Raw genomic sequence first — 9,373 nt, 5'->3', positions numbered from 1 at the left:
TCTACAAACAAGCTCCAAAGGACCATTTTTCACTCATCAAGAATCAACTACGTGCTACTTTGATCAATTTTAGCAATGTAATGTTTTCATCTACCAATCTTGCTATTCATGAAATGATCACTGCCAACAAGATAAATCAAAACTAGTTTCAAAATCCCGGGATCAGGGATTGTGATGCACCTACCAAGCAACTTAGGCTTAGGTTCATATAGTTTAGTAGGGCACCAATCTTTAACCTAAGTGTTGCTCGGAACATTGTCACAGCCACATGTCAAAGCTCATCAAGTAGATATCGTACACACCCAATGTCTTTAGCAAATCAGTAGAACTATACATTTGTCCATCATGTAATCTTCCCCCTCCCATTCTTGATCTGAATTTAGGATTTAAGAATCATCCAACAGACGAAGTCCTATACAACTAACAAACCCTTTGAAGCAATTTACATTTCATATAACCTGCAGAATGATAACAAATGACTTAATAAATGTCTACAATAATTTTAAATAGGATAAAATATCATTTTTGTCCTAAATGTTTTGAGTTAAATATCAATGTTTTCTCTAACATTAATTTCATCCTATTTATTCTCAAACGTTTAAAAAATAACTCAATGTTATCCCCAACTTTATCTGCATCAAGAATACCAAGAATGTATATTATATAAAACCCTAAGGTTTTTGTCCTAAGGTTTTTCCATAATTTAGTTGAAAAAAGAAATAGCTGAAGATTGGGAAAGGCCATAACATAATTTGAAATTCTCATCGTTTAATGTTCCTTTAACTTTTATTGTTTAGTTTTATCTTTGAAAATATTCAAAGGTTACATCATCAAAGTTTGCCACAACAGACATTTGGTGTATATGTCACCATCTCCACCAGTGACTTTTGACAGAGTAACCAATGGAACAACATGGAGTCACTTTTGAAATATTTAAAAATCTAAATAGGTTAAGAAAATCTCAAGGACAATATTGATAGTTTACCTCAGATTTTTTAGACAAAACTGACACTAGACCAGTTCAAATAAAACAAAACAATGCTTTAGAAAACCTCAGGAAAAATATGCTTACCAAAAAAATATGATTTGATGAATTCCAAACCACTCTTGCCACTGTGCAACTTGTCAGTCGACAACAAAAGTTAGTTAGTTTAACAAGCATATTAGATTCATGAAGATGCCAAAAAGTAGTCCCGGATAGTTCTTTTCAAGGAAGATGGAGGGTTCAAAACAGATGAGGGGCTCTTCAAAGCAGATTCTGGAGTCTTTTCAGATGATGAAGTTTGATTGAATCCTGTGGGCAACTTGTTCTTGTGCCACCCTTCAGGTGCAAGAATTTTAGGTGGTGTGATTGGAGTGGCTAACTTAATTGGGGGATCTAATGATTCATTGTCTATTGACTTTAGATACTTTTCTTCATTGTTCAGTAGAATTTTGCTTTCTGTACAAGGCATTGCCATTACTCTTCTGCGGATGGAACATGAAGTCTTTTTGTCGCAGATATAATTGGTTTGGTTCCAAATCCGAACCTAGAAATGGAAATTGGAAAGTTAAAATGCTAAAGCAATAGAGGCAGCATTGCTACTAAAAATAGGTTATAGACAGTAAAGGAATTAACATTGCAATTTCGAAATGATAATCTAGTTTTGGAACCCAACTTGGTCTCAAATTAAATGAACTAAAATAAATAAATAAATAAATAAATTTGCTTACTGTGCAATCATCTGATGCAGTTGCTAATTTACCAATCTCAGAGCGGTTCCTGTAATGTAACTATTGTTAGAACTTAGAAGTACAAATTAAAATGAAGAGAACTAAAATTCTAAACCACACTAGAGTTCCTATTTACCAGTCAACTGCTGTAACCTCTGCATCATGACTTTTCAAAATAACAGGCGTCGCTTGGGGCTTGTTAATCTGATTTTTGGAAGTTTTCAGTAAAGTCATATCACAATTGCAACCTATCTTGGTAAAATAAATCATAAAAAATATGAAATTGTTACCTGCCAGACATAGGCATTTCCATTACTAGAACCGCTGACTATTTGAGACGCATCTGGGCTAATGGCAGCCTGGAATTGCACAGATCAGCAATAGGTAAGAAAATTAGGAGAACAGGATGCAAAACATTTGAGAATACTTGTTTTGTTTAATCTACCTTGACAAAAAATGATTCTATGGGACAACCAGGAAAAGATCTGAAAGGCCCCTTGTCTAGTTGAAGGATGCTATACAGATAAATGCTGCATAAAAAAGGACAATATATTTTTATATTTTACTTGTCTTCTCAACCATATTGAAAATTTCATGGATAAAAAGTGTTAATGGCTGAAGTACCAGTTATCCATGCAGGATGCTGAAAGAAAAAGACCACTTTCATCTTGGGACAAGCTAGATATGCCATGTAATCTTTCCTGAAATAACAATGAAGATTACTGTCAAAAACTTTATCTATCAATTTAAGCTTTCTGAAATAATAATAATAATAATGACGAGATGATGATGATGATGGTAGAAGGAATGAAAAATTAGCATTGCTATGGCATACTAGTGACATGAAAAGCACAATATAGCTGACAATTTCTACCAATATACATTTTCACTCCAAAGAATGGTGAAGTAATTATTTTGAGAACATTTAACCCCGCAGATAGCCTCATATTACATATAAGATAACATGCTGACTGTATAGAAACACAAAAAGACTTCTACTTTGCAGTACATTTTAAACCAACCTTTTCTGTTGACTGAGGACGAGGGGATGCCTGTGTAACAAAACTTTTCAAATTTCTGGTATCCCAAAACTTCAACACACTGAAACCAATTGCAAAGTAAATTCAATTAGTTCAGCAAAGAAAATAAAAAATAACAAATCCAATGTGCAGTTCATGAGTAATGATTCCAACTAACCTATCCACTGCCCCTGCAGTGGCTATGGAAACCTGGTCCTTAAGACAAAGAACAGATGTAATGCTCATGGACTTGGCCTGACCGAATAGAATCATTGTTAACAAGGTTAGCTTGTGACTCAAAAGAACTATAAAAAAAAACCATAAGCAACTAACCTTGCCCTTTCTGACACGTTTTGCTTGAGATGAAAGATGTGCTCCTTTGACAACAGCCGTTGAACTAGTGAAGCAACCCAAAACATTGTTACAATAAAAATAATGATTAGGATAAAGTATATATTTTGTTCCTAACATTTGCAATTTTTTTCAAAACTATACCTAATGTTTAATTTTATTCAATTTTGTCCTTAAAGTTTTCGATTTTTCAACTTTGTCCCTAACATTTTCGATTTATGTCAAAACTATCCTTGGAAGTTATCAATTTTGTTCCTACCATTTTACATGAAATTAACGTTCAGGGTAATTTTGACAAAATCAAAAATATTAGGGTCAAAATTTAACATAACTAAACATTAGGAGTATTTTTGAAGAAAATCACAAACGTTAGGGACAAAATACTTTACCCTAATGATTAACAATCAGGGAGGGGGGAAACAACTTTGGAGAGGGTCAGCAGAAATATAGAGAAACTTACCATATGCTAACTTCTCCATGTCTACCCCTAGTTGCCGATTTGCATCTTAAGTCCCAGAGACAAAAGGATCCATCTCTTGAACCAGAGACAATAATATCTGTCATTTTGGAGATTAAAGGTAGTAAGACACATAAACAGCTAATATATCGCTTTGCAGTTGCAAACATTCCAGAGTTCTGGATGAATGAAACATTACCAGCATTATTTGGATGAGCACACATAGACTTCACACTCCCTGTGTGCCCCGTCAACACTCCAATACATTTCTTTTCTTGTACATCCCATACCTTCATCTGTAAATGTTCAACATAGTAACATCGAAAACGGAATTAGTTTGAATTGAGCTACTAATAGTACACTACATCTATTCATGGAGTTTTATGAAAGCCTAAAAACTATGGGTGCATAAGATGAACAGAAATGATACACTTAGAATGGGGATATCTAATGCAAACTCAAGGATATGCAATGCTGTTGAGTGGATACCTAGCAAGTAGCATGGCAACAATCTATCCGAAATAAAGCAACACATTCTCAGCTCAAAAATTCACGAATTCATTCAAATTGCACATATTGTTTTAGTCAACAGTAGTAAACTAAACTGATAGCCACAAACATAATAACTTACTGTTTGATCACCAGAAGCTGTGAGTATCTGTGTGTCTTCCTGAAAAGAATTGTAAAGCATAATCTTATGAGACATTAGTACGAAGACAGTTTATCAAATTAAATTCAAAAATAAAATGTGAATATATGACTGCATAATTGTGGGTTACCTTAATCCAACAGATATCAAACACGGCATTAAGATGCGAAACCCACTCACAGATCTTCGCTTTCTCTGAGATTAAAACAGTGTAAATTTCCCACCAAAAGTCATGCAAAATTCAAACATCGAACAAAAACAAAACAAACCTGCATTTTCTTCAAACGAGGATAATACGGAGAATTTTTTACGCGAATCAAATAAGGTTAGGTATCCATCTTCATCAGATAAAGCCAGAATGTGTGAATACTTGGGAGTCTGAAATTTGAAATAAGTAAATAATTTTGAGCCAACAAAAATTAGGGCTTTGGTCTGAATAAACAAAGTTGAGAAGGTTAGTGTTAGCAATGTGGTGGTACCTTACAGAAAGAGAGGGACATGGGAATGGTACCATCTTCGCTGTGGTGAACTCCAACAGCACCGTGTTCCACGAATCCAGTGACGAATCCATCCATGTAAGGCCGTTTGCGAACTGAAAAAATCACACAATGAAAATCGTAAGGGAAAAAAAAAAACAAAAAAAAATGAAAGCTTTGAAGTCAGTGATGGAAACCTCGGAAGGAATTGAGCTCCCTTGAAGCGATTTGGGTGAAGACGGTGCTACGTTTTGTAACGTCCATCGTGATTTTGGTTGAAGGATTGAGAGAAGAGGGAAATGAGGTGAAAGAAGCAATGAAATCAGAGAAGAAGAAGAAGAAGAAGAAGAAGAAGATGGAAGACCGAAGATGCGAACAAGTAAAAATGAAGGTTTTAGCGGGACATCAATCGATGGCGGGAAAATCGAATTCTTTCTCTTATTTTTTTATTGTAATTTTGTGGCTACCAAGAATACATCTAAATTTTATTATTAATAAAAATATTTTTAAATAATTTAAAAATATGATAAAAATATCTAACAGTAAATATATATTTTTAAAAAAATATTTTAAAAATTAAATTCTAATGTAATTTTTTATAAAAATAATTTAAAAAATGAGATAATTTTATTTTTAAAATTTGTTATTTTTTGTTGAGTATATATTTTTTATAATTATTTAAAAGTATTATTAATTATTAAAAAAAATCACAAAAGAAATATACACTTAACGAAAAATCACCAAAATTTAAGGATAAAAAAAGTATCTCATTTTTCCAATCATGATTGTAAAAAATGCATCAAAATTTAATTTTTAAAGTATTTTTTGATAATACATATTTAATATTAAATATTTTTGTACGTTTTAAAATTATTTAAAAATATTTTTGTCGATAATAAAATTATAATGTATTTTTTGTAAGCGACAAAATTATTCGGATGCGTTTCTGATGATTTACCCATATTCTTATTTTTTCCTCGTGCTCTTGGATTTGGGCCTGAAAATAAACATCTATTATATATATCTAATTTTATAACTAAAATGTGACACATGTCATTTTCTTATTGTAATTGAAATCAAATTTTTCTCTTCAAAATTAAAGAGTCCTATCCTCCTTATTACTAATTTTACAGTCAAATTGTACTACATGTCACTCTATCATTACAATTAAAATCAAATCTTTTTCTCCAAAATTAAAGAGTTTTTCTCTCATCTATTATTTTATTATATATTCTACTATTTAATTATATATATTTCTAATTTTACAACTAAAATGTGCCACATGTTACATTTTCATTGCAATTGGAATCAAATCTTTCCCTCCAAAATTAAGAAATTTTCATCTACTCTTTACTAATTTTACAACCAAAATGTGTCACATGTCATTCCCTCATTGTAATTGAAATTAAATCTTTCCCTCCAAAATTAAAGAGAATTCTTCCCTTCTCTATACTAATTTTACAATCAAAATGTCCTACATGTCACTCCATCATTGCAATTGAAATCAAATCTTTCCTTCCAAAATTAAGGAGTTTCCCCTCCTCCTTCTTCCTTTCTCTATCTCTCTTATTCATTCAATCACTCTATCTATTTTAGATATCATTATCAATATCAATGACTAATTACTAATTTGACAATCAAAATGTGTAATATGACATTCTTTAATTGCATTAAAATTAAATTTGAAATATTAAAATTGAAATTGAAATAAACTTATATTATGTATCATATATTACTATCTAATTTAATAATCAAATGTGTCACATGACACTCTCTTATTAAAATTGAAAAAAAATATATTTTTTTCTAAAATTAATAAACTCCTTTCCTAAATTCTTTCATTTAACTCTCTCCATTTTTCTATTCTCTCTATCATTTTCACTTTATATATAATTTATATTTTATATTAGTAATTTGACAAATCAAAATATGTCATCCGATATTTTTTATTACAATTAAAATAAAAATTTTCTTCCAAAATTAACAAACTCTCACTCTCACTCCCATTATTCGTCTTTATCTTTCTCTCTCTTTTCTCTCATTCTCTATTTTTTCTAACTTTTTGTTCTACAAAAAATAAAATTAACAAAATAATATAATTCAAATAAAAAATTAGACCTTTTCATATAAAAATAATGACTACAAATTTTGTTATTTGATTTTTTATCTACAGAGATCATGGTCTTCTTAACCAGAGACTTTTGTCAACCTACAACTTTTTGTTGTAAAAGTAGTTTAAATTTATAAATATTTTGTACCATACATAATCTATACTATCAGAATAAAATAGACCGTAGTTTTAAAAAAATTATATTCTCGTAATGTTATTACGGATAAAAATACTAGTTCTTACTAATTTTACCACCAAAATATGTTATAGCCCACATGTCATTCCCTCATTGCAATTGCAATCAAATCGTTCCCTCCAAAATTAAATAGTTCTCTCCTCCTCCCTCTCCCTTTATCTATCATTCTCATTCCATCAACCACTCTATCTCTTTTATATCTCATTAACAATGAATAATTATAAATTTGATAATAAAAATATGCAATATGACATTTTTTAATTATATTAAAATTAAAATTGAAATATTAATATTTAAATTAAAATATAGCTATATTATATATTATATATTATATTATATTATATTATATATTATTATCTAATTTAATAACAAAATTTGTCACATGACAGAGAAAATATTTTCCTCCAAAATTAATAAACTCCCTTCCTAAATTCTCTCATCTACTACTCTCCATTTTTCTATTTCTCTCTACCCTTCTCACTCTATATATAATTCTGATATATTTATATATTATTATCTAATTTAATAACCAAATGTGTCACATGACATTCTCTTATTCAAATTGAGAAAAAATATCTCTTTCCAAAATTAATAAACTTCCTTCTTAAATTCTCTCATCTATCACTCTCCCTTTTTCTATTTCTCTCTACTCTTCCCACTCTATATATAATTTGTAATTTATATTTTATATTAGTAATTTGACAAATCAAAATGTGTCATTAGCTATTTTTTATTATAATTAAAATAATTTTTTTCTTTTAAAATTAACAAACTCCCTCTCTCAGTCTTTATCCTTATCTTTCTCTCTCTTTTCTCTCATTTTTTTTTATCTTTTTGTTATACAAAAAAAATAGCAAAATAATATAATTCAAATAAAAAATATTATTATTATTATATATATTTTTAGTTTTAAATTTTTATTGTTTATTTTTTTAATTTATATTTTTTTTCAAATATTTATTAAATATAATTTAAAGAAAATACTAATATTATGATTAAAAGTTAAAATCAATATTTAATTGTTTAAAAAAATTAATTTTGAGTTAATTTTATAACTATATATTAATATAATTTTTTGATGCTAATATCTAATTATATTTTTATATACATAGAAAAAAATATTATTTTTATATAGCAAGTATAAAAATTAATTATTTTTATTTGTATAATAGACTTAACACTTAATAAAAAGTATACAAGTTAAATTATTTCAAATTTTAGATAACGAATATTAAAATTAATTATTAGTAATAAATCAAATTCTTTCACATGAAAATAATAACTAAAAATCTTATTATTTGATTTTTTTTATCTACGAATATCTTGATTTTCTTAGTCAATGGGGACTTTTGTCCCGTACGATCTTTTTATAAAAGTAGTTTGATTTTATAAATCTTTTGTGTTATAATCTATAATATAAGGACAAAATCGATACGATTTTAAAAAATTTATATTTTTATAATGTAATTATGGATAAAAATACTAGTTCACTACACTAAAGGCTTGTTTGAATAACTACCTTGACGAAGACAAAAACAAGGGTCACCAAAAAAAATAATAATCAATTTGGATTGGTCGAATAGTGAACTCACTTTATGCTTAAGCAAGTATCAAGTGTTTGAAACTCACCTTATCCATGCAATAACTTATTAGGCAGCGACAGACTCTTTAATGAAGTTCAAATCTACTATAGATTAGTCTTTGACATGTCGAAATAGATAATACTGTAGATAACAAAAAAAGGCTTGTTTAATAAACTTTAAAAAAAAACATTTTGAACTTTTTTTTTTAACAATTTGATGTTTAGATATATTATATCAAAATATTTATTATTTAATTCCTTTTTTAGACATTCTATTCATATAATTTTTGTTCAAGCAACGCAGTATTCCTTTTTAATTGTGGTTTTGGTAAATATGGGCTAGGCACAATATTGTTGCGACTTCAAAGTCAAGATATGCAAATAAAAATAAAGAACTTTATCAATTTACCAAAAACTAGAACCTTATCAATGTAACGAAAAACAAAAATACCTACCAAACCAAAAAACCCTTCGGACAAAAATATGAATATATTTTGGTAGTTCATCAGTCTCTTAAAAAAAATGCAGTGCATTTGAATCCAAACTTAGGTAGCGAACTTGCCCTAAAAAAAAAAAAAAAAAGAATTAGGTAGCGAAAAACATCATTTTATTTATTGGAATAAAATGTAAATGTTTGGTCTAAATAGGACAACAAAATAAAAAAATGGTATATCACCATATGAATTAATTTTAACATCTAAAGGATAATAAGATATATATTCACAGCAGAAGGTTTACAGACTTGATCGTCTCACTCAGGCCATAGTTCTTTTATCACTTTTTTTTACTGCCAAGGTAATTTTAGCGTTCGTTATTAGGG

General features: G+C 28.8%; 1 protein-coding gene across 1 annotated transcript; it reads right to left on the bottom strand.

The window, feature by feature from the left end:
* LOC130981216 (uncharacterized) lies at positions 1 to 4,929 on the bottom strand. The gene is made up of 17 exons (XM_057904826.1): positions 4,863 to 4,929; positions 4,669 to 4,781; positions 4,459 to 4,567; positions 4,320 to 4,384; positions 4,172 to 4,210; positions 3,740 to 3,836; positions 3,544 to 3,640; positions 3,066 to 3,129; positions 2,911 to 2,987; positions 2,736 to 2,814; positions 2,338 to 2,414; positions 2,159 to 2,243; positions 2,004 to 2,072; positions 1,850 to 1,917; positions 1,714 to 1,762; positions 1,073 to 1,529; positions 1 to 458 (listed from the first exon to the last, which is right to left on the bottom strand). The coding sequence occupies exons 1-16, from the start codon at positions 4,927 to 4,929 to the stop codon at positions 1,170 to 1,172; spliced, it is 1,515 nt and encodes a 504-aa protein (XP_057760809.1). The 3' UTR covers positions 1 to 458; positions 1,073 to 1,169.
* Positions 4,930 to 9,373: the final 4,444 nt, after the last annotated feature.

Source organism: Arachis stenosperma, chromosome 5 (assembly GCF_014773155.1).
Source record: "Arachis stenosperma cultivar V10309 chromosome 5, arast.V10309.gnm1.PFL2, whole genome shotgun sequence".
Lineage (NCBI taxonomy): Eukaryota > Viridiplantae > Streptophyta > Magnoliopsida > Fabales > Fabaceae > Arachis > Arachis stenosperma.
Note: the sequence above shows the minus strand (reverse complement) of the source record. Positions and strands in the feature narration are given on the sequence as shown.